Consider the following 26,955-nt stretch of genomic DNA (forward strand, 5'->3'; position numbering starts at 1 on the left):
CTTCTCTAAACATGGTAGCCCAATGATTCCGTCTTCGATAATAGGGAAATTGTTCGGTACTATGTGAAAAATGTGATTTTGTCCAAAAATTCGTTTCGTTACGTATTCGTTAGTTTCGTACTTGTCTCGTCCCATAGAAAATTTTTGTTTAGGCCCTATTTGTATCGCGTTGACAGTTTTGTTACGTTTCACCAGGTTTATCCCTGCTCCTGTGTCGACCAGAAATACTCGCTCTTCGGTTCGGGTTGACAAAGGTATTGCGAGTAATCTTCCCGTGGCGATGTTGACTCGTATGTCTCGTACGGTTCGTCCATCTCCTGGTTCGATGTTGTTTCTTGTATTTCGTCCCATTCCTGGACTGCCTGGAATCCTTGCGGGTGGTCGATCGCGCTGGCTCGGTGGTAGAAAATTTTGACACTTGTTGGCAATGTGTCCCAGCTTTCCGCACTTGAAGCACTTCATCTGCGCGCGTTCAGCAGGTGATCTATTTTCTACTTGGTTAAATGTAGCAGGTTTCTGAGCTACTGGCGTGTTAGGCGATCTTGATGGTACATTAGATCGTCTTACCTGCATATGCTGGTTGTCGGGGCGATTACTAACCGAAGGTAAGCGATTACATGACCAATTAGGTTGTCGTTCTTCTCGCAAGTAGCGTTCTACATCGGCTGCCTTTTTTTCAGCTTCCGGAAAATTCAAGGGTTCACTGCTTAATAGTATTCGCCCTATGTCGCGTCTGAGTCCCTTTAGGTACACACGAACAGTCTTCTTCGTGATTTCTTCAGTCATAATTTTACGTGTTAGTGGTTGTGGGTACTCATTGGTTACTGCGTACAGCAAACGGTTGAGTATTCTTCTAAACCGAATATTAAAACTTTGCACTGATTCCTCGCGTCCCTGTCTCAACTCTCGTAATTGTTCTTGGTACTCATCCGAAGTCACTTGTGCTGCTAAGTTATTTCTCAGTGCGTCGTACAGATCACTGTAACACTCAATAGGAATGTTGCGAATACTTTGGGCTGCTTTCCCCACGATTTTTTCCACTTTTATTGCTTTTAGCAATAGATCTTGCTCCATACAGCGATCCTTCATACTTCTCACTTCTTTGATGAAGTCTTCAACTCCTACATCATCATCTCCGTTGAGCGTTGGGATGTAGCGTATTGCATCCTTAGCTCGTAGAGTGGGAGGAGCGGGCGAAAAATAGCCTCTTTCTTCCACCTCGGGTTGTTCGCTGTCGAGGTGGACAGGTGGGGTGTCTGAAGCTGCTAACCCTGACAGTTTGCGTGCTTTTGCCATATTCACAGTACGATTGATTGCTGTCGACGCACTTTCATTGTCTTCGGTGATAATGGAAGCAAATTCATCGGTCGCAGGGGATCCGAACCCAGTCCGTAGCGCTGCGACGGTTTTCCCGAGATTCTCGATTTCTGCTGCCCTGTGTCTGTTCTCTTCGTCATTTTGCATAGACAAACGTAACATTTCCTCTCGTAAAAGGGCAATGTTCTCGTTCTGTTTTTGAATACTGTCCCATATTGCTCGCAACATTGGGTCAGTTGAGGTTGAAGTTTGAGATTCGTTTGCCTTAGACATTATTGCGCTGATTTATAATTTTCAGACGAAGACGAGTCTTGGCTACTGAAGCTAAATTTTCTTTCACGGTAACGTACACAGGAATTCAGTTTACCTTTTATTGTTACTTCACTTGGTTCGTGATAGTTACTTTGTTGTTGCGGATGACCGTAGTCCCAAATAATTCGATCTTCCGTAGATGATGAATGTCTTTTGGTTTCCGAACAAACACTTTTCACTATCCTGGCAGGATCGCCAAAATGTCACGTAAAATAACAAAATAAAAAAAGGAATTTGAGGTAAAAAATAAAAAAAGAAAACTTTATTTTTTTTCTAACATCAATACACTTTACAATTTACTTCCGAACTCTAGGCGTGACTTTCTAAGACTGACTCTTATGATTTTACTTTCGATCGGATCCGATTACTTTCTTTTGTCATTCCTCAACATCCCCACCGTCCATGCATTTGCTAGGCGTCCGCGATCGTTGCCACGTGCTCTTTCTTCTAGAACCTTCGGTGGAAGGACCGTTGGGATGTTGATGGTTCATTAGGCACTTCAGCGATATACATTGTCGCCGAGTGCCGCCACATCTTTATCTCTATCGTCAGTCCGTCGGATTTGAAGTATGCCGGTCGTGACACTGGCAGCGTGACATTACAATAGAGCCCCGAAGCCATGGGCCTATGGTATTTATGTAATATCGCGATATAATGTGTTTACAAAGAGTGGACAATAGAGATGTTAATCAGACAGAAAAAGACGATTGTTGTTCAACCTGAACTATTCACGCCAAACGCACAGAAAACAGCGCAATCCACACTCTCTCGGCAACGCCACTCGCAACCTCTGTCTCCGCTCAACTCGCACTCGGCTCCTCGACTCACACTCTGTTTCTCGACTAACGCTCTGGTCGTTGCCGCATTCTGTTGTCTTTTTCCTAGGCCCACCGCACACGTGTTCTGCAGACGCTCGTGGCCAGGGTCACGTAGGTCTTTTCCACGAAACTATGCACTGGAAAAGACCGATGACACATTGATGGGCCCGACGGCGCCTCGGCTCTCGCGACATTGTTCATAGTTCGCCCGATATTTCTTAGGCCTTTCGTCCACGATACTACATTTATAATTCCAAAAATCCAGTTTGTTTACATCTCGCTGCACCATCTACACAAGGCATATTCCAGAAAAGGCTATTGGTCTGGAAGGCCCTTCAAATTAATTTAGTAATAGATAATGCTTAATAGGTTCGAAAATCAGGAAAACTAAACAGTAGAGCAGACGTAGAATTTTCCTGGAAGAGTGGAGTGTTTTCCTCCAACAGTGCCAATACAAAATAACACATTACAAAGAATAAACATTACCTCGTACATCTCAATCTATCTTTTAAAGCAAAATATATAAAAATTGAACGCGTTCAAGAAAATAAACATAACGATAGCTATACAGCATATGGCATATGTCAAATCAAATATAATATATTTTTTAACGTACCAGAATTTCAATAGAATTTTAGCAGAATTTTGCTGGATAATTAGTTTAGACGCGCGGTAGGTTGAACAAAAATTGAAAATCGCTGCATTATATCAATCCGTGTCTAAACAAGAATCACGTATTAGACGTGTAACGTCACGAACAACGATTACAAGTGACCTCAAATTCCCTAGAATTTCTGAAAATATCACGGAGCATTCAGGAGGCATTCTACGACCGGGTTAGCCAAGGACAGGAAGAGTTTCGTTAACGAGTACCGGCGATAAATGGAACAGTTCCAGGGAAATAGTTGCACGATACGGTAAACGTGGTTCGATGGAAGTAATGAGTCGCGTTTTACGTCAAAGTATATCTATCGAAACTGGGTCCATGGAAGTATCAACTAGACGACAGTGTTATACGATCTTTCAGTGAAACTCCATCTGCATCTATTACTTTATTTCATCGATCAATACTCGCTGATTCACTTCTAATAGGACGAAAGAACAAAAAGAATTCTCGCAACGTGTTAACAAGTTTCTATTGGTCGCAGTTCCGTGACTTTTTCCATTATCCAGAATCAATATACCGATAGATGAATATAAGATGAGGAAGAAAAAACTTCGCTTAAATCTAAGATCGTCGAAATGGTTTGACGTAGCGCGTCATTATCGTAACACGATCGGCAAACGCGTTAGCTTTGGTTGGTGATTCGTTCTCAGCGATTATTAGCGACGTTTGTAGGTTCTTTTCGTGGAAACCTTGATATAACTTGCCTCTCGATCCGCTTTTTAAACGTTCAGACTATTTATTCGAATGGTTTTTCGTTTCAATCGAACGAGCAACCTTGGTTGATTTAGTGAACGTTTATTAGAGAACTCGAGTAATTATGCGAAAGGGAATTATGCTCGATCATCGTTAGTGTCCGGTTTTACGTTACAATAAATCATGTACCTACTCGAATTGATAATTCTATGAACACAATATCGTGTTTACAATGTTTCCATTCTGAATTACGATTTTCCTGCTTTCAAAAACGATGGAAGGAGAAGATTGAAATTTTCCAGTTTTCGCGTTTCACAGTTCGTTCCATTGTTTCATGGGATACATAATTTACGATAAAATTAATTATACAGTACTTTGTCTTAATTTCATTGGAAATAGCATGTAATGCTTAGTTAACGCCATCGAATCGCGAATGACTCATAAACGTTTCATTTGGACTTATGTTATTATATTTTAGACAATTTTATTCTATTTCAATTTTTCACAGCATCTAACACCTAAACTGTAAAACTTGAGATATTTTATATCTGAAATTACTTTTCTGTCATGATGTTATTGTAAACGAGAATCACGCAGTTTTTCAAGGACTGATCGGAACCGCGTTCATTTTAGCATGTCACATGCCACGGGGGTCATCGGTCACCGACACTCAACTTGTCGGTGCCGCCATGGAGGTCACCGGTAACCGGTGTGCCAAGATTGGTAAAAATAAAATCAAAAAATTTGAACAAATGTCGATTGTTCATTATCACCATCGTTACTACAACGGCGTGACGAAATTAATACAGTATAAAACATATAAAAATAAATTTATTTATACATGAAGTATAGACCTATAATATTTCACCGTTACATTTATCGCATAATAAAAAATTCATTATGGCGCCACGGGTAATCCCTGTAAAGCTAGCATTCAACGTGTTGAAAGCTTCTTTCAGTTCGATCAATAGTATTGGCATAAGAATGACGCAAAGGCTCATCGTTGTTGCGTTTATCGAATCAACGAGTTTATATTTATACGTTTTCCGTGATAAACATTTTTTGTTTTTTTCCTCGTCAACCACAGAATTAAAGATTTGTCCAGCTGTTATTACACGTAAGTTATGCAAGGCAGTTTATTTTACATTAGGCCTTCGTGTCTGACCACAACAAATTTAAATATATTTATAAATTCATAATAATTTACATAAGTATAAATAGTTTTTATTTGAAAGAATTTTTAATTGATTTGCAAAGAAGAAGATTTAAACCGAAAGATGGTATCAGTAGAGACCGTCTATAATCAGATTTTATATACAAAACGACAAACTTTAAAATTCTCTACGGTCTTTAACGAGGTTATCTCATCCGTTTGAAATTCTTAACAATTAGTTAAAAATATGAAACATTTAGTAGGGGACCTGTTGCTCTCATCGCTTTAGAATCCGTAAAACTTTCGACCACAAAGTACTTCGTTTGAATAAAAAATCCTGCTCGGTACAGCACTTTACAATTCTACAAACCTCATTTTCTCTACTTCAAACCTATTTTACGCGTTTTTACGTTCTGTATTCGACTTATTTTCCAGGTACACAGTGTCCATGCTTAAAATTTCACACCGGCGCGATGGTACAAAAATTATTTTATACTGAATCTCGCGTTTTGTTGTTAAAAACTATGGATATTGATAAAAATAAATTTCACGCGAAACTTTAATTTTTGGAATCAAAAATCATTTTAATCGATCAATGAAATTATGAAAATTGTCCAGAGATTCCAAAATTATTAAGATTAATCTTCTCTTAAAGATCCTAAAATTATTAAAAATCAGAGATTTTTAAATCATTAAAAATTGAAGATTCTAAAGTTACTTTATTTATTTATTTACATTTCATAATTCTGCCTTCCGCAGTAAAGCGGACTTCCAGTTACACTTCTCCTTGGGATTCTAACGTTATCAAAAATGATTAAAAGCCTAAAGGCCTAAAAAGTTCTCTGTTTGCTATTTCACTGTTGTATGCTTTCTCACCCTTCGTCCCTAATCGATGAACATCGCTCTAATTCTTTTCTCTCCCTTTACTTTCAATCGCACGAGAGAAGCGTCGAAAAACCCACGACCACGAGGGATGAAAGGATGGTTTCAGGGATGGAGATTCGTGAAAGCAGGCCGCGAGGGAAGAAGTGAACCGAGATTGGTCCGATGTTTGTTCAGCACACAACCGTTTCGTATGTAGAAAGCGTTCATAGAGAGGTGGTTGCGCTCCTTTATGCGCATGCCCAATAAAACAATCTCCAAATAATATTCTGTTCTTCGAATTTACTTTTTCAACGTTCCATGCTTACGGGCTATAATTTTCTTAAGACGCTTAAAACGATCTCTTGAGCTTTCGCCTTTTCGGTGAAAACAAGCATTTTTTTATCTCCACTTTAGACTCGAACGCCAACTTCTTGACGTATTAAAGGATTTTAGAAGTTTCTTACCATTTTACAGTACGTTCTTGTTGAATTTTTGCTGGATGAAAAAACGCTTATCCGATACTTTTAGTATTTGCCTCGAAGCTGTTTAACGGTATTATCCTTTTAATAAAATTTAATTATAACGCGCTTTTACGAAATGATAGCGTACACAGTGACTGTTAATAATTTCTGGTCAGAGCGTAATTTTATTTTGACGTACTTTTTACTTTAATAAAATCCTTCGAGTAAAATGTTCCGCGATATTGTATAATATTCTTCTAAAAAAAATATATATTAATGCTAATCGATGGAACTATTAAAAAGATCGTACAGTTTTTCGAGAATGTTAATAGCCTTCTTGATAAGAAGACATCGCTTGTCCTATCTTGGTATGCGTTAAGGGTTGATGGTATAATTTACTATATTTTGAAGATCAAAGTTACGATATTCATAAGAAGTTTACCAAAGTTTTACCTAACGCCGCTTGATTTTATGTGATTATACTTGCAAAGTTCTGTATCGCTTATTATACAGTTTTGTTTTTATCAAAAGAAAAGAAAAATACCTCTCATAGGGGTAGTTTGCATATTTTGGTGGAGACTGGTGAGTATAAGTGTCGTTGTCGTTGAGGGCGATGCACTTGGTTTAAGTAGGCTAATGGGAACTTTCGAGTAGCCATCTTCATAACTTTTCGTATCTCTTGCGAACAGCTTCACAATCTGTATAACATTGCGGCTCTCGATTTTCTACAAAAAACACTAAATACCTTCGAGCCGTTTAAACACAGAGTGCAACTGGCAAACTTTCATTACAAGATCAAATTTAATTCCACTTGCCTCGATGGACGCAGGCTATCGTTAATTAAAATCCTCCCACCAATTTGTATAAATATATGAATATAATACGAAACCTTTTTAATGAGCTAAAAAAAACACGAGATTTTTAGCAAATTTAAAAAAATAAAAGAATTAAGATTAAATTTAGACGTAGTCGAACCTTATTTCGTTAAGTAATTTCCGTGAGAAGTACAGGAAACATAACTGAACATAATGTGGCAGATCCATCATGATAGATTTCGTGATTTTAATGTTACGTGTTCAAAAACGTTATATTAAAAGAGCAATAGTACTAGGATAATTAATATTTCTGAAATGTGTAAGTGCAGTTATACTTTCATGCTATTAAAACTGGAATTGTATGAGCGTTTTTATCATCTTCTTGAATAACTGCACTTACACGTCTATTTTACTAAGGTCTTCAGTTGTGATTTATTAAATTGTTTATCATGTTCATTAATTAAACTGTTAAACTGTTCATTAATTTGTATAGTTACAATATCGTACATATTCAATATGAAATTTCATTACTGTAATTTATGGATTGGTTTTACCTTACATTATTGTAACAATATACGTTTCATTATAATACGTTCCATATTGTAACAATATAGCTGCATAATTTGTGCAAATCAATGCAAACATTTGAGCAAAATATAATCCTTCGAAATATATCTCACAATGTCTTGACGCTTCGTAAAAATGTAAGTTAAATTTTTCAATTAAACATTCTGCTCGTTTCAAACCTCGTTATATGTTATTCAAACCCAATACGAAAGTGTTTTCGTGTTAATAATTCGTGTTTCATCGAAACGCGTAAATGTGGATCGCGATTCTAATCGATACCTATTCGATCTTGAATTAATTAAAAAAATTAGCAAAAGCTCGTTACGAGGAGTGCGCGCTTTCAAGGGAACTTTTTGCACGGCCGGGAATAGCGTCGCACCGCGGAGGCAGCCGATTCTTTCATCCCGGAAGCGCACTGGAACTTGGAGATTTTATTACGAGCGTACAGTGATCCTGTTTAATTGCATCCGCTACAAGGCGACCCTCGAAAAGCAATTTCGAGTGTACCGGAGGCTGGATTTATCGCGACCGGTATTCACTGTAAACAGCCAACGGCGTTCCTCTTAATTCTGCCGCCGGCTTCCGATTCTTTACCTTCGCTCTGTTGGCCGCGGTTTTTCTTTCGTTTTCGCGGCACCGCGAAACGAAGAAAAGGCGCTTCTATCGTCGAGTAGGTTTTACTAATAGTCGATGCTCTGTTCTTCCTTATTTATTTATTTCTTTATCGTTTTCATGATTTTTATGGTCCGGGATTAGGTAGCTACCGCGATTAATAAAATACGTAACAAAGAGCAAAGCGTAGAATGCAATAAGGCAAGTTAGAAACTCAAACAACGGTATCTATACTACGCTACAGCGTATGTTAGAATTAAGCAGGTAGCTTACGATATCATAATTGCTGATACAGATTAATATCTTTGAGAAGATAAAGAAGATCTTCAATGCTTCTGATTTAGACATGCTGCATCTCGTTTGGCAGAGCGAATTTATTTCTTAATTTAATTTACTTTTCATGCATTAACGTTGCTACGATTAAGAAGATTATCATCTACAAATAGGATAAAGTTATAAGAGTGTGTCAGTTTAGTATGTCGAATTTTAAGTCTCATGAGAATGGCTTTCTTTCTCCGATCGGAAAGAGATACTGGACTTTTATCGATGTACGTACGGATGTTATGTATGTTGAATGGGGATGATTCTTGTGGAATCCTATGGAAGGGACGTTTGTACTCTCTGGAGTTTTGTTTCTCATTCTACGTTTTTAATCGAATGGAAACCGAGAGTAAAGATCTAAAACACATTTAGCGCATGTCGAGATAAAGGGGTTTTTAAGCTACGCTGTGCCACATGTTTCGAGCACCTAATGTGCTTCTTGTGTTTAATATTAAATCGCCTTTTGATCGCAATATCTGCAATAATTTACAAACATTGTAGAACCATATTTTACTTTTAACTCAAGTTTGACCAAAATGTGTGACCATTCAATTTTTGACTAGTATGCAACTTTTTATGCACTTATGGGAGACTTAAACGCGAAACATAAGCAAAAATATATGAATAAATTCGAACTATAGTACTCGTTATAATATCTATCGAAAAAATGATTATCCATCGAGGTCCCATTCCTTCAGTTATATTCGTAAAGATATGAATTTGCATAAAAATCCGTAATCTATCTTTGATGGAAACTAAATTGAAAAGGTAAGCCGAATATTTTATTACGTGCTATATATAACTTATCACGTGATATTTAGACTTCTATTAATGATACGAGAATTTATGACTCCCCATTTTCTCCCTTTCTCTTTCTACAGTTTCTTTCTTTCTAAAGTCAATCTGCTGAAATAGGAAACGTCACATAATGCTGTATATCATTCAGAAAGTAAAAACCCCATCGATTAATAACGTCACCATCAAGGTGTTAGCTAATCCGTGGCCAGGGTCAACGTAATAACGCACACCTGAGATTGATGACAGCCGTTGATGTATCACTACTCTGTTATTATGTATTTCTGTAAAAATTCTGTAGTATCGGGAAGAAGGGCCCAAGAAACGTCGAGCTAACTACAGACAATGTCGCGAGAGCCGAGGCGCTGTCGGCTCCATCGATGCATTACCGGGTCCTTCAGGTAAATAGGTAAATAGTCGAAAGGACCTACGTGACCCTGGCTACGAGCGTCTGTAGAACACGTGTGCGGTGGGCCCAGCAATAGACAATAGAATGCGGCAACGGCCAGAGCGTTAGTCGAAAAGCAGCGTGCGAGTCGAAAAGCAGCGTGCGAGTCGAAAAGCAGCGTGGGAGTCGAAAAGCAGCGTGCGAGTCGAAAAGCAGCGTGCGAGTCGAAAAGCAGCGTGGGAGTCGAAAAGCAGCGTGCGAGTCGAGGAGCCGAGTGCGAGCTGAGCGGAGACAGAGGTTGCGAGTGGCGTTGCCGAGAGAGTGTGGATTGCGCTGTTTTCTGTGCGTTTGGCGTGAATAGTTCAGGTTGAACAACAATCGTCTTTTTCTGTCTGATTAACATCTCTATTGTCCACTCTTTGTAAACACATTATATCACGATATTACAATTCTATTGTGTATTCCATTGTGTCTCGATTAAACCATTCAACAGTCTATTAATAGTCTATTAATTATTAATAGTCTATTAGTCTATTAATAATTTCGACGTCCCTTTTTCTATCTTGATGAAAGATACATTGGTACATTTACGCGTCTTGAAGTGGCGTTTCCGGTTTATGCTGAATTTTATATATAAATCTTTTCTCTGTATTTTCGAGCTGACATTTTTCGGCATCTACATTCCCATACAAAAGTCTTCGTAATAGAAAGGCTATTTATACTCGAGTAAAATCTTCTAAAATTTCAGCGTAGAGTTAACGTATTTCGTAACAAAACGATTAACATAACTGTTTTATTCTTGCGTAATAAAACAAAAAGTAACTACGATATAGAAATAAAACTGACCAATTCTATCGAGGTTAATTAATCGTTCCGTTTCTGCGAAATGAACCCTATCTACGTATTTTGATACGTAAAATTAAAAACTTTTCAAACATCGAAATCGATCAGTTCAGCTTGTCAGATTGACTCCTACATGCTTTATTTAAACAAAGAATGTCAATGTTTTCAAGACATGCGGATTACTTGGAACTGATTGTACATTTGTCATTTTCCCAGTGTCTGCTGGTATTTCTATTCTTTCTTCTAAGAGTAGAAGCTATCGTAACGATTTGTTATATTCGTTACATTAGCATGATCGATCGTGCGGAGCAAATGATCCACGTTTCATGTACACACGCCCTCGTTACGCCGTGTTTTTCCCTAGTGATCGAGTGGATTTCATCATCGGTAAAATGCACTATATCAGACGTCGCTGACATTAATATTCAAGGTATTTAACGTTTAGAGACGCGGGCGTGTCGAGTAGTGCCTCTCGGTAACAGGCAATTCGATTGGCAAGCAACGAGGGAAAAAACTGTTACACAATAAAATAATAGCCATTATGACTAATCGCGCTAGTGGAACTCGCGAGTATCGCGACCCTGACTAATTGTAAGCGAGTACGCGAATTGCGGTTGAATGGAACGTGCTGTCGCGTCCCGGAAACTCGAAAAAGTCAAAGGGAAACGCAATTTCGCGATAATGAATGTGGAATGTATTAATGTACATGGTGTCTCATTTTGATCGTTCCACGCAAACATATATCCTAAACTATACGTAATTCGAGAAAGAGCGTACAATAAAATTGTACGGTTTCAATTGGCCCATCTTACGACGTTCAATTGGATTTGTCTAAGTGGAAGCGTTTACGAGATTCTAAGATAACCGTTGTTTCTTCCAATTGAATTATACGTTTTATCTTTCATACACCATCCGATGCACTTTTTAGTTCTCTACGGAAAAGTATCAAGGTAGTTGTATCTGAAAATTCTTAGCTTAAAAGATATCTCATTGTTAATTTCATTAAAATTGAGCGTGTGGAGGACAAGAAACATATGAACGTAAGTGCGCTGTGTTATCTTTCCTTGTCTTTCATGCGATAAGTTTTACAAGGTTGAAGCTGGAATACCTTTTGAACTAATCATTTTTCCATTGAAGTACTCTAATACTGGTTTGTAGGGAATTAAAAAATCCATCGAATAGCGTATGAAAAAAATGTATGTAGAAATCCATTTGAATAAACGAAGGTCACCTTGAGATCTCGAAGCTATGTATTTTTCGAAGAAACACTTCTTTCGAATAATATACGGTTTAAGAGATATTTGCCTGGCTCGATCAAGACGAGACACCTTGTATATACAGGCTGTTGCAAAAACATGATAGGTGCAAGGATTTTGTTAAAGGGAATAAGAAATAATTTCGAAATACACTTAGCATTGTAATTATTAATATATTTATTTAGTATAACATTGTATTTATTATATCATACTAGTTAATTAGGTCCAAGTGTATTAATTTTGGTATTTGGTAAAATTTTATATTAGGAAAATGAAATATAGAAACTCATTTAATTCTAAGAAATGGTTCTTTATTATTCATATTGCTCGATCATTTTTCAGCATGGGAAAACCATGATTATTCAGAAGCAAATCTGAATTTACTTGAAGTAGTTCTTATATTAATAATTTAAACTCCGTTCTCCGATATAGTGTTGCCAGAATTTCGTACAGGCGTAGAATTATAAGATCGACCAGTACAGATTCCAAAATCAACGCTTTCAACGTAAAATCTAATTTTGTATTTCTATGTAGGGTGACTTAATTTACTAGTCTATAAACGATAATTCAGTTAACGCATTAACAGTCGTCGATGTAATGTAATGTTTCGTAGTTAAAGTACTTACTACCAGGTAAGACAATTATCAATGGCTCTGAGGGATTTCCTGGATTTATTTGAGTTAATTCTAGGAAACGATTAAGGTTTAATATTCGTAGGATATCGTTCTGCAAAATTATTAAACGCGAGTATATTACATTGCAACGCGCTGTAGTTAAAGATCTATAATGTTTAAGAGGAAAAAAAAAGAAATAAAAAATATCGAGAGATTTTTGAAATCGATGTTCTTAATTTAAAATGTAATTTTGTCTCTTCTTATACTGACATTTAATGAGCTTAATTTACTCAACCCTAATGTAATTAAATTGCAACAACGAATATCTTCGCAATGTTATAATATTAATAATATATAAATATCGTAATATATATTTTTCCATAGTTTTCAATGTCTACTACAAGACCTTCATGTTTGTGACACACGGCATACTATTTGCCGCGATACGAACCGCATCGTTTTTGATTTTCGATCGATTTGAAAAGTTGCTATGACATACAGTAACTTAGTTGTATATCAATCTAGTGATAATACGATTTTGATTTGCGCAGAGTACAAGCTATTTCAACAAGTTGGTAAAATTTATTACCATGTAATATGATTTAATACCGTAACGTAATTTAAAAGTCGAAGGATCGAATCCTGAGATTCTAAGATGATTAATAATTAGTCTTGAAGATACGGTCTTGTAATTTAAAGGTATAACAGCATAATGATACAATCTGTAATATAAATGAAGATTCAGTATATCTTAAACATAAAACGCGGCTATAAAATGTTTCAAAATAGAAATATCCAATGTTTTAGAATCCTAAACCAGTTTGAATCTTCAACAAAACTCCGATTTTTTGAGGAACCTTGACAATACGCTAGCTTTTATAGAAGCTTTTTAAAGCTATGTTAAAGGAAAGAATCAACAAGTTTAACAATCATAATATTTAATACCATTCGCGTCACAACGTTTAAATTTATCAATACACATTATAAAAGTCCAAATAGTTGCATAAAGCCGCGTAAAAATCCTAAAGTATACGAGTTGAAATAAAACTTCTGAAACGGCGAACTTCTGAAAAAACTTCGGACCTCGACGATACGCTATCTTTCACGGAAGCTTTCAAAGTTATCGCGAAGGCAAAAACCAACAATTTTAGCAATTACGCCATTTAGTATAGTTCGCGTCACGCCATTTAGATTTATCAATATACATTATGAACGTGCAAATAGTTGCACAATACAGTGTTTAACAATACTAAATCGCACAACTTGAACCTCTTAACGAACCATCGAACTCCTGAGAAATTCCTCTTGACAATAGGCTATCTTTTACAATTCTTTGCCAGTTATCTCAAAGACAAGAATCAACAATTTTAACAATTACAGAAGTGTCATCCGCGTCACGCCATTTAAAACAATCTAACACTTGCGCGTGACAAGCGCGAAACTGGTGTCGCCAGCTCGATTTCCGGCAGACGACACGACGGCCAACTCATCTGACGCCGTTCATCTAACGGCGTTTAAGCTTACTTTAAAATCGATCGATCGCCTGTCGAACAATTGATTTATGGTGTTCGCGCCGTCCTATGTCAAATTCTTCGAAACATGACGTAAACGTCATGCAACATAGGGCGGAATGATGTCAATTGAAGAGAATTGCGCGAATTGAACGTTGTATACTCAGTTTCATCCAGCACTTTCGCGATGGAACACCGGTTTACGAAACCGTGGCATACAGTTTCGAATTTTCGTGGAAATTCCACGCCCGCAAATAAAATCACACGGATAATCAAGGAGTATTGTGTCCAAGTGGTCGACGTTGTTACAACGAACCTATCCACGGAATTTGTCGTTTTATATCCGTCGCGGATACAATCCGCGAATATGGCCGTAATCCTATCGTTTAATGAGTTTCCAGATCAATGACGACATGCGTTATAATATATCATTCGTTTTTTTGCACCACTATTCTTCATCGTCTGTTATTCTACGCGTTGCTCAAGTATTGTCAACTGCGACGAACTATTGTAAACTGCGTCGCATTGTCGCAAACCTCGGCTCATAATTATAAAACAACCCTAAAACTTTTAATACGACGAAAGCTGCCTGGTTGAATTTAGCAAAGTTATTTTCCCCTCCTTTTTTTTTTTTACTGCACGAATCAACCTACGCTAATGAGAGTTTAAGACAAGACGCGTACAATCTTTATCTATTCGACATTTTACAACTGTACGAATAATCTTCTCGGTGGATTAAAAGACCTCGCGTTTCTTTTTTTCAATTAAAAGAAATTGCCTGGCGATTCGTCAAATTCGGTTGAATGAACAATGAACAACGAACAATGAACAAATGAACAATTTTTGTACGATCTATGTTTGAAAACGAGCTCTTTAATTCGTTAACGACTCGTAATATATCGTGAATTGGTAGAATATATCGATGGTCATAACTTTTCGCGAGGATATAATTTTTACTGATTAAAAGGAAAGCTTGTTCGATTAACGTTAAAATATTCTCATTTTATCATTGTATATAAATTGTATATAAAACCACTAATTTTTTCAAATACATTAGAACAGGAGGCTGTAACTGGTCAGAATTTGTGGTGAAAATAAAGAAAATGTGCAAACTAATTAAACTATCAATAAATACGACAATTAATTGAATAACTCGCGCACCATATTTCCTTTGATCGAACGTGGATTTTCCATTCGCTCAGATGAAGTTGAAACGAATGGCAATGCTGCTAAAACAAAATACTTGTTGTGTGTCGCTTAGATTAACGAGTTGCAAATTCGTTGAACGCTGTAGCATACGGATAAGATGACTACTACATACATTCGCTGTCTCTGCTGCAAATTAATGCTACAGAGTGGAGTTTAAATTTTAAATGAGATAGGAATACAGAATAATTCCAACCTTCAGATGATATTAAAATTGACGTACATTACGAACTGAAAGTTTTGATGTAGCGCGATCCTTAGCATAAATCGTGAAAATAACGAATTAAATATTTGTCCCCTTAATATTAAATGGAAATTTGTAAAATAATCAAATGGAGTGACAGATGGATTTCGTTTGACTACTGCTCGCGTATATTAATTATTTGAACAAATTTATAAGAGAGAGTGAGCTACAAAATTATCGTGGAGAAATATTTGTAGAATGAGGTGGGTAGCAAATGAAGAAGAAATATTTGTATAAGAGAATGCAGTTGCAGAATAAAGTTTTCTCAATATTAATAAATTTTTGCAATAAAAAATCCAATTGAAAATATTCCAGGTGGTGTAGTATACTAAGCGAAGTACAAGCGTATCAATTAAAATTACTTTCCAAAAATCTATCCCGACCGAAAAGTTTCAGAAGTTGAAACAAGCTCCTCAGTGATTTTAAAAACCCAACGTCTTTTCAATTAAAAGGTTCTCCATTTAATATTCTTCGATCGAGAAACTTGTCAATTAAAAATCAGATGTTTCAAAATGCTGAACCATGTCAACTATCGTAACTTTTTATCAAAGGGGAGAGAAAGTAAACGAAACGCTGGGAAAATACAAGAGAAAAGAAATTACATGTTGTTTAAGAGTTTATCTCCTCTCGAGCGAATAAACTTTTCTCTCGAGAAATTCGTTGACTCGCACGATCTCTACGTCTCGAATTCTCGCGACTCTGCTTCTCGAGTGCCCTTGGTCACGGCATCGATTAACTTATTAAGAACCAAGTAGCAAAATAATACATAAAAATTGTGTAAACGCAACGTTACGGTGAAAACTCTCTATGATCGTAAACCTGAATCTCGTGTTTTTCATTTTTCATTTTTTTTTTTTTTTTTTTTTTTTAGACACAATCATCTTTTCTTCTGAATTTCTTTCTAGAAGAAGAAATGTTACGTCGTGTTAATAGATGGACAGAAATGCTGTGCAATTCTAAGTTTCCGTGATAATTTTCATAGTTGAAAATGGTAATTATCATCGTCTAGGCTTCCTTTGACGAGCATGTATGAAATTTTAGCCCAATGCAGGGTTAAGCTCGTGCCTCGACCGCATTATGCAACCCAGTTTCGAAGTTCAGGAGGGACGTCGGTCAAACAATGGTGTAACCCGACCTATGTGGTAATTGCAATTAATCTTCTCAATTTATTTTTGTTGTCCCGTCCCACGGGCTTCCTTGCTTTTTAGAATGTATCGATTTACCTGGAAATCGTGTCCGCGGCGAACAATCCAAATTCGATTTCAAGTTCCATTCGCTGGGACAATAGACTTGATCCGTCGCGGATTTTTGTTTCGTTTCTGTTTTGTACTTAAATTCAGGTAATTCTTTCACGAGAGACCATCTTCAGCGAAATATGTATTCTTGGAATTGTAGACAATTTTACTATTATTATATTTGTTAGAAATATTTTTGAATATACGTAAATATTATTAGAAAATTATTGAAAGATTAATCCTATGTGTGCTATATCTCTATTCACGCGGAGGACTTTGTTTTGAATTTTCCAAGCGTCCATAACAATGTATTTTGTAGTGTTTTATTTGAATTACATAGGACTGAAGATATCTCTTCACTGTTCCTTTAGGTTTTCAAGTTAAGAAACGTTGAAAAACTCTCTATGAAAAATTAATAATTAAAATATTGTATCATAAGATTGCATGTTAAATTTGGTTTATTTCAGTACCAAGTAACGACTTGTTAGATTAAATTCGTGTGAACCGATCGAAGTTAAGAACATAATGAGAGTACAGATTTTTTTTATTGAGAGATCAAATTAAAGATTTTGCCACTATTGTTTCGAAAATTCTTCATCATTTGTGAAACACGTTCTCTCAGAATTTAAAGTCGATCGGTTTTCTAATCAGAAACAAACAAATTGTTTGGTAAATTTATTATCACTTACGAAAATCACAATTTTTCAGTCGACAAGGTTTCCTGGCATGAAATATACGACAAAATTACGTGTTATTTATCGATGAGATTATTTCTCCACTGCCTCGGATTAACTCGAATTCACGCAACTAAATGCAGCAGATTTTTCTCCGGTACACATCTTAATTGCACGTTCGTCGCGATTAATCACAGTTTGATACAATGGAATGAAAGATGCATTAATTATTTCTGCGAAACGCGCTTCCACTAAGCTAACGACTTACAGTTCTCTTATATTTACCCCGCTAAAACAAAGAAATGAAAAACCACCCTCTCAACACTAAGATTGCTAAATCTGTTAAAATGACACAGACCGATTTTTCGTTTGTACATTACAATTGGCAAAATTGTTACGGTTTTCGTTATATCGCTTCAATCATAATTATTTACGCTATTGATCAAACATTTGTAATAAAATTCAAGAATTTAAGAGAAAGTCAGTTCAGGACTTTGTGTTCTGTTAGAAAACTTTTACATCAGAATTTTATCGAACTGAAGAAAATTACCACTGACAAATTTATCGTTTCAAAACAAAAATTACTAGGAGTAATTCGATGTAGCTATAGCTTAACAGGTTTTTAAAATGTGTACATATATTTTTACACATATTAAACCTTCATAATTCGAATACTAAATTCCTACAAGTAAATGTGATAACATTTCTCTTGACAATCTTTGCATAAAATATCTAAGACAAACTTTTAACGACTCGATCGAGGATAAAGAAAACCGATAGTCTTGAGAGAAAGACACCATATCATATTCACTTGTTTAGAGATTCTTAATGAGAAATAGTTTGGACAAACTGTAAATCCAGAAGACTCGCTACGTGCGTAAATGATGTAGAGACATCAGAGAGAAAGGAACCGAAATCGACGCGTAGGAACGTCGGTTTTTAGAAATATTCCATCCAATGTACCGATGAAGCAATGTACTCACGACAGGAATTCGAACGAAATCCTTTCTGGTCCTAGCCGCTACCGAAGAATAATGGCCGTGCAGAGGATTGCCACTTCACTCATCGCCGACTAACCTTGCACTAAAGCTCTGTCACCTCGCTCTGGCAACGATAACAAAACTTGCGGACGTAGTTCAGCATTTCAGAGGCCCTGCATTCGATCAGGGTACATGGAGAGCGTGCCAGCGTGTAATTCTTCGCCACTTAGAGTGGGTCATTAACGATGCCCTCCACGATCTTTCGAAGCTCGCGTAATTCTCGTGCACGCGCTTCTTATCCTCTTTATTCTTTTTCGTTACGTTCACCTTCTTTGCTTCTTTTCTTTTTTCGATCGAAAAATGCAAGATAAAGTTATGATCTTCGTTATTCTCTGACTCGAGTCGATTATTAGATTGTGTGGATTTTTAAACGTTCGCGCGCAGTTGAAAAGGCTTTCGATGAGAACATTCAACGAATGTCGAAAGCATTGTGATTTTTAAAACGCACGATCCTCTACGAGGAGATCTAATTTTCTATAGTAAACTTGTTCCATATTGTCGTTGCTACTATCTACCATATACATATTACGCGTGGTTGATAGATGGTTATGCAACGTACATTCTATGCATTTTTGAGAAACTAGAGAAGCTTTGAATAAAAATCACTATTGCATCATAAAAATATTCTATTTTTCGATAGATTCGGTGCTACATAAAAAGATGTCGTTCTTCATAGCGATCTTTTGCATAATTTATTCTTGTTAATCTCAACATTTCTTTAATTAATACTCTCCTAATACCTACCCAATGTAAAAATATTAATTTTCATTGAGACATTAATGTGCATAGATAGAACATTAATGTGGAGTTTTATCCATCTATAGGAAATTTAGAAACGAGAAAATCCGTAAGACGCCCCTAATATACAAAAATGTATTCTTTATAATGTTCCAGAATATTTGGTAAATAAACAAATTTCTGCTTACAATCTATTTCGTTGATCATTCATTAAAGTATAAACTTTGCCTTTTGACATATTTTTTCTTTTTTTCTCTCATCTAAATAATGCCTTTGATACACGAAGGTGTAAATTTATATAAATATCCTTGATCAAATTTGATTCTCACGCGAATAGTATAACGATGTGTTGTCACGATAAGCATTTTTGTATTCGAGTAAAGTCTGATCGAAAAAGAGGACTGAAGAGGGTTATACGATGGAAGAGAGGCTTGCAGAGAAGCTGGGAAACAGTTTACAAGTCGGGCTAGGAAATGGAAGATTGAGTAGTTTAGTTGTATGTTGGAAAAGAGGTTATATGAGAGGGACTGGGAAATAGAATCGAAAAATTATGCGTTCAAGCTTATTGAAAAGAACTTTTTTTAAGAGTGTTCGTAATATATTCATCGTACATGTTTTAAGGAATTTATTTGATACATCTGAGATTTATGTAGCTTTTGCTTGTGTAATTCTGCTCATTTCTTATAGATGCCTTTTCTTTGTCGCAATATAATGTTATTCTTAACATGCAATGACATTTCCAATGGTGTTCCCTATCCTCGCATAATACGTATCGGTAATTCTGTCATAATACTTCATCTATGCACATATGCAGTCGACCACGTCAGCGATATGTGTAATACGTTTGTATCAGCTTTAAGATTAAACAATACTGCTATTGAGTTGGAAATTCATCCGATTGTTCGCATCGTACAGTGTGTAGTGTAATAGTGGATATTAAACAATAAATATTTGTTACGATATGTATAACTAATTGCTTCAGTTCGCAGTCAGAATTAGCTCAAACTCGCGCTATATCTAAAAAAATGTTCTTAAGTTACACAAACGGTTGTCTGTCATCTCGGAAGATGCAGTCATTGAAATCAGCGTTTGAATGTCATATTTTCTGGATGATATAATTTTCATCGGTAAAATTAGAACATATGAATTATCACAAACCAGTAATTAAGCCAAGTTTACGCAACGTGTTTATGCACCAGTTATAGTTTACATAAGAAATTCCAAATTATTTACGTAATACGTCATACTAATACGTCAAAAAAATCATTTACTAAAATCCATGTCTCATCGAAATATGAAAAATACGAAAAAGAAAGCAGGAAACTATGGAGAACGATAGAATTCGATCGAGGAATCGGTCTCGTTCGGATAAAGAGGCTCTAGAACGCACGCAGGCCTAGTGGCCCCGATACTGGAAGAGGCCTCCATTGTGCGAAACCCACTGTTACGACCGTTCACGGAGAGACGCGGTCGCGAGGAAAACGCGTCAGCGAGAGGCGTAAATTCTCGCTACGATTCGGTGAATCGACGCCGCGAAGTAGTCGTTCCCCTGTTTCGGTTAGGATAACAGAGGTGGTTGATATGAATATGACACAGTAGTAAGTTATATTTCACCGTTTATTCCACAACTTATAACGAGGATAGTTACACTGGTGCGTATGTACGAGATGAGTGAGTGACTGATGTACGGGTGTGTATACCCGCTCGAAGGATGTTGACCGTTCGAAGGATGTAAAAACAGTACTCTTGGGAGACGATGCTGTCTCGGAGGAGAGCTAAGGATGAGTGAGTCTAGCGCACGGGACCATCGGATTTGTTGGTGCCGATGTTATTTAGGAGAGTGAGGGAATAGGCTTCGTTTTTAATTGGTTAAACGAAGGGTCTTAACCGCCCTCGAGAGAAAGTGGTTAGTGGGAGGAAAGTTGCAGCGGACGTGACAAAAACTGACTTTCCCTTGTTAAGCCGTGGTAGACAATAGTCTCTAGAAATTCCTCCGAACCAGATGTTTGTTTCGTTTGAAGGACCTTTTCTAGGAAATCTATGTGATTTATGGAAGGTCCTTGAAATCATGGAAGATACGCTGCGAGTATCCGAAGACATCTGGTTGCCATATTGCCCGCGGTGTGTGGCCTCGGCTAGGTAGAGTGTTACGCGACGTAACATCCTCCCCCCGTTGAGAGGGCACCGATCAAGTGATATGGTGTGCTGTCGTCAGGTGGACCTCTTATCAGACTTCGGACTGTTGATTGGTTCGGAGTCGTCTGGAGTCGTTCTGCTCGGTAGTGGTACCATCCGCTTGATGCTCCGTTCGAGGGTACTTGTCGCTGTTCGAACGATAGCCGTGCGTATGATGCCGTCTGCGCCGGGTTGGGCCTTGATGATTCTGCCCAATGGCCATTGCATCGGGGGAACATTGTCTTCTCTGAGAAGGACGATGGTGCCTTCTCGTATGTCGTGACTGCCCTTGTTCCATTTGTTCCGGATATGTAGCTCGTTGAGATACTCTCGATGCCACCGGCGCCAGAAGTGTTGTTTGAGTTTCTGAATATGCTGCCAGCAGGAGAGACGATTGGATGGCGTGTCCCTGAAATCTCGTTCTCGGAAACTGGTTAGTGAATCTCCGATGAGGAAATGACCGGGAGTAAGAACTAGGAGATCGTTTGGGTCTGAAGATATCGGCGTCAGCGGGCGGGAGTTGAGGATGGACTCGATCTCAATGATGAGGGTGTTAAGGTTTTCGAAGGTCAAGAGCTCGTTACCGGCGACCCGTCTGAGATGTCGTTTGAAAGACTTCACTGCAGCCTCCCACAACCCGCCGAAGTGAGGTAAGTTGGGAGGGATGAAGTGCCATTCGATCCGTCGGTCGGCTAAAAAGGACTGGACCTGTGCCTTGTGATCGTCGGATTGCAGGAGATTTCGGAGCTCTCGTAATTCGTTGTTGGCACCAACGAAGTTGGTACCGTTGTCGGAGTAGATTGTCCCACAGAATCCGCGGCGAGCGATGAATCTCCGCAGAGCAGCAATGAAGGCCTCGCTAGTGAGATCGCTGACCAACTCGATGTGGACTGCTTTAACTGCAAGACACACAAAGATCGCTACGTATACCTTGATTTTGAGTCGGTTGCGATCCTTTCGTTCCTTGATGTAAAACGGTCCGCAGTAGTCGATTCCGACGTTGGTAAATGGCCGAGACTCTGTTATCCGGGCAGCTGGAAGGTCGCCCATTATATAATCCACTGGAGGGGGATTGGCTCGGCAGCAACGGACGCACTTCTTCAGCGTGCTCCAAACTTGACTGCGGCCGTCGATAGGCCAATAGGATCTCCTTAGGGCGTACAAGGTAGCTTGAGTTCCGGTGTGGAGATTTAGGAGGTGTTCATGCTCGATTATGAGCGCGGTAACTGAGGATTTGGGTAGAATTATTGGATGCTTCTGGTTGAAAGGCATTGGTGAATGACTGAGTCGGCCTCCGACGCGCAGCATCCCGTCCTTGTCCAGAAATGGATTGAGTCTTTGGAGCTTCCCCTTCATTGCCGAATTTCTATCTGACCGGAGAGCACGGATTTCGTCTGAAAAATAACAGGCTTGCAATAGTTTGATTAATCTGTTGTGTGCATTGGTCAACTCGTGCATGGTCAGAGGTTTGCCTCGATCCCGGGTTTGTCTCCATCGAAGGCACCGAGCGGCAATTCTTATAAGCTTGGGCCAAGAGGAGAATCTCCCCAGTATGCTGTGGTCCGCCGGCGTCGCGGACAGACAGGTTGCCCTTTTCTGCTCCGGTGTTTCGTTTAACGGTACTGGGTTCCACGTTGGCCAGTATTCTTCCGGTTGTTGAAGCCATTCTGGTCCATGTTGCCAAATGGTTGTTTTCAGGAAGTCTTCGGGTAGTTGGCCTCGAGATATGAGATCTGCCGGGTTATCGGTAGTGGGGATGTGACGCCAATCTGAGGCGTGAGTCTTCCGTTGAATTTCTGTCACACGGTTAGCGACGAAGGTTTTCAGCGTGTGGGGTGATGTGTTGATCCAATGTAGAACGATTGTGGAGTCAGTCCAGTAAACGGTCCGAGCAATGTTGCTTGGCAAGGCTTGGAGGACCGTGGTGGCTAGTGACGCGAGAAGGAGTGCTCCACTCAGTTCCAGCCTTGGAATGGTTAGTGATTTGAGCGGAGCTACCTTCGACTTCGCAGTGAGGAGACGTGTACAGACCTGACCATCCAGGGTGATGGTGCGAAGGTAAACGCATGCTCCATATGCCCTTTCGCTGGCGTCACAGAACCCGTGTAACTGAATTTCCGCTGCGGGGTTGATTATCGTTTTACGTGGAAACTCCACGTTATTCAATAATGGCAGCTGTGCGTAATATTTGCTCCATTCCGTGTGCACGTCAGCCGGTAAGGATTCGTCCCAATTAATTTTTAGTGTCCAGAGTCGCTGGAGCAACATCTTAGCTCGAACAATTACTGGTGCCAGCAATCCGAGCGGGTCGTAGATCTTGGCGATTTCGGAGCTGATGGTTCTCTTCGTAATTCGAGAGTCGGCATCATTGGTTTTGACGGAGTATAGGATCGAATCGTCGAAGGAATTCCAAACAACACCCAATGTCTTGAAGGTTTGCGATTCGCCTAGTAGCAGCTTATCGTTTATGTCCGTCTCGGGAAATCCTCGTAGCAGTTCCCGGTCGTTCGACGCCCATTTCCGGATGTTTAAGCCGGCTAGCTTGAGCAGTTCTGTGAGCTCCGTTCTCAATGATTGTGCCTCGACCCTTGTATCGACTCCTGTGAGAACATCGTCGACATAGAAGTCTCGCTGTAAGACTGTCGCCGCTCGTGGATATCGATGCCCCTCGTCGTCCGCCAGTTGCTTGAGGCAGCGGATGGCCAGATAAGGGGCCGCTGAGAGCCCGAATGTCACTGTGTTGAGTTGATAAGTGTCGACTTCTCCATCAGCATTGCGCCACAAAATTTGTTGAAATTTCCGATCCTCCGGGCGCACAAGAAATTGGCGATACATTTTTTCGACATCGCCTGTAATGACGTATTGATGAGCTCGAAATCTTAAAAGGATGAAGTATAAATCATCTTGTAGTTTCGGTCCCGTATGAAGTACGTCGTTTAATGAAACTCCGGTGGTGGTTGGGGCCGATCCGTCAAACACGACTCGGAGTTTCGTAGTTTGGCTGGACTCCTTGATCACGCCATGATGTGGTAAAAAATATCCGTCGTCAGTGCAGTGGTCCGTGGTAACTTTCGTCATGTGCCCTAATGCCAAGTATTCCTGTATTACGGCGTGATAGTCGGCTTCGAAACGCTTATCTCGTTGGAACCGACGGCAGAGAGATATTAGTCGCTTCATCGCCATGGCTCTGGAGGATCCAAGCGAGGGAGTTGTCTCGTTGAAGGGGAGAGCGACCATGTATCGCCCTTCGTGGGTGCGTTGAACGTGATTCCGGAAATGTTCCTCGCACTGTCGCTCCGCTTCCGAAATGTGCGCGGTGGGCGGTCCCTCGTCGATTTCCCAAAAACGGGCGAGATCCGCCTGCAAGGCCGTCGTGGACGCGTGAAATGCGTGTGCGGGTGGTTGCGAGGCTGGGCTCCCCCCGATGACCCATCCGAACCGCGTTTTTTGCAGACGCAAGTCGGTCCCGTTTGCTTGACTGATATCAAGTTGGCCGACACACAGTGACGCTAGTGTTGGCCCGGCGCTCAATAGCACGTCGATCGGAGCAGGTCTGTGGAATCTTGGATCGGCTAGTCGTAGATTTCTGGGTATCTGTATCGTTGACCGATCTACGGGTTGATCTGGGATCGAAGTCGATATGGTCGGTATGATTAGAAAAGTCCAGGTGCGTTCGTATGTGCCGTCAACGGAGGTGATCGTGGCCGTGATGTAGCGTTTCGAAGTCGTTGACAACGTGTTAAGTGTTCCGATCGGGACCGAACATTTCCGTTGGTTGAGTCTCAACGAATTGGCGAGTCTCTCGGTGATGAAGTTCATGCTCGCGCCGGTGTCTAGCAGAGCTCTACAGCGGAACGGTTGAGTTCTATTGTCCAGTATGTTGACCTGTGCGGTGACTAACAAATCGCGGTGGAGTGGGCCGGACGGGGGCGAGGTCAATGAGTCGGTTTTCGGTGGTTCGGTCCCTAGCAAAGCCGTTTGAGGATATCAGTGTTCCCCTAGCTGTTTAGCACTGGGGGAGATATTTGACCCCGATGCCGTCGTTCGCGTTGACCGAGATTCGCGTTTCGGGGATGTTCGCGGCGACGTTCGGGGAGACGTTCGGGGAGACGTTCGGGGAGACGTTCGGGGAGACGTTCGTGGAGACGCGGATGCGCGTCTCGATCGGTGTGACGACCGCGGGATCGGTGAACTAGGCGGAGATCGACCGTTCGATGATCGGTCGCTCGACGATCGACCGCTCGATGTGCGGCTTGCACGTAATCTACTGTGACCATGATCTCGATGTAAATAAGTATGGTGACGCTGTCTACAGATGCGACATGACCCGGCGGAGCATTGATTGAGAGCGTGTCCCTTGCCTAAACAATTCGTACAGAGCGACGCCCGTTTGGCTGTGTCGAGACGCTCCCTGGGCGATTTCGCCTTGAAGACGTCACAATACCGTAGTTCGTGTTGTCCTCGACAGTCCGGACATACCGGCGTCTTGAGCGTCGCGGTGAATGCATGACTTCGCGACGCGCTCGGTCGCTGACGGTTGGGTGGTTCGGAGGCCCTTTTCGTAGCGGTAAATGCTGAACTTGTTCTATCGCCGTTCGTCCGTGTTTGCAAGAAGTCTATCAAGTGCTTGTATGACGGTAATTTCTTGTCTGGTAAGGTGCATTGCCATTTGCGAATGATGGCTGGGGGTAGCTTCCATGTAAGTAATTTGATCAGAACGGTGTTTGATATGATAGGGTCACCGAGGTTCTTTAACGCTTGGAGATTTATTTTGACCGTCTCGAGGAAGTCATCTATGGCTTCGGGTGTCTCCTTAACTATTTTCGGATAGTCGAAAAGCAAGTCTAGGTGGCGCATGCAGATTTGACGGTGGCAGTCGAATTTTTCCTTAAGTATGTCAACGGCGATTGCATAGTTTGACTCGGTGATGGCTAGCGATTCTATACTTCGCGCGGCCCTCCCAGTCAAGGCTGATCGGAGGTGATAGAATTTTTGGACTGGTGTTAGTTGTTCGTTTTGATCTATCGTTGACGAGAAGGAATCGTAAAATGACTGCCAATTCTAGAGCGTACCATCAAATGTGGGTATTCGAATCTCCGGTAGTTTAAGCGAAGCAGACTCGCGACCGGCAGCTGATTCGTCGTTTGTCGATTGTGACGTCGTAGTTAGTCGTAGGTTGCTCAGTTGAGTAGTTAATCGGAGTTCTAGTCTCTCGTACTCGTCGGCTATTTCAAAGCCGCGAGCGGACTCCTCCTCGTCTATGCTTACGATTTCATTTTGAATGGCGCGGAGCTCCGTCTCGTATGTTTCCAGACGATTTTTGATTTGAATTAGCTCGTTCTCTCGCGGACAGCCGGATTGTTCGATTTCATCCAGTTTTTTCGATAAGCGTGTAAAGTGGCCGATGCAATAATCCCGGCGTCGACGCAAGGCGGTAAGTTCGTTACCGGTGGCCATTATTTGTTAGATAATTGAGAGTGGTGAAATATAACTTACTACTGTGTCATATTCATATCAACCACCTCTGTTATCCTAACCGAAACAGGGGAACGACTACTTCGCGGCGTCGATTCACCGAATCGTAGCGAGAATTTACGCCTCTCGCTGACGCGTTTTCCTCGCGATCGCGTCTCTCC

General features: G+C 39.9%; 3 protein-coding genes and 1 pseudogene across 3 annotated transcripts in view; 1 reads left to right on the forward strand and 3 right to left on the reverse strand.

Moving 5' to 3' along the window:
* The window catches only part of LOC126876029 (uncharacterized), a 107,321-nt gene extending 104,635 nt beyond the window's left edge, over positions 1-2,686 (reverse strand). The window contains exon 1 of the mRNA XM_050638947.1: positions 2,579-2,686. The gene's annotated coding sequence lies outside the window, so the exon portion shown is untranslated. The remainder of the gene's footprint in view (positions 1-2,578) is intronic.
* The window catches only part of LOC126876027 (carcinine transporter-like), a 57,420-nt pseudogene extending 38,905 nt beyond the window's left edge, over positions 1-18,515 (reverse strand).
* Positions 1-26,955, forward strand: part of LOC126876030 (uncharacterized) — a 143,037-nt gene that overhangs the window by 78,943 nt on the left and 37,139 nt on the right. The window lies entirely within an intron of this gene.
* LOC126876068 (uncharacterized) lies at positions 21,356-26,176 on the reverse strand. The gene is made up of 2 exons (XM_050638983.1): positions 25,696-26,176; positions 21,356-25,284 (listed from the first exon to the last, which is right to left on the reverse strand). The coding sequence occupies exons 1-2, from the start codon at positions 26,174-26,176 to the stop codon at positions 21,356-21,358; spliced, it is 4,410 nt and encodes a 1,469-aa protein (XP_050494940.1).

Source organism: Bombus huntii, unplaced genomic scaffold, assembly GCF_024542735.1.
Source record: "Bombus huntii isolate Logan2020A unplaced genomic scaffold, iyBomHunt1.1 ctg00000062.1, whole genome shotgun sequence".
In the NCBI taxonomy this organism is placed as follows: Eukaryota; Metazoa; Arthropoda; class Insecta; order Hymenoptera; family Apidae; genus Bombus; species Bombus huntii.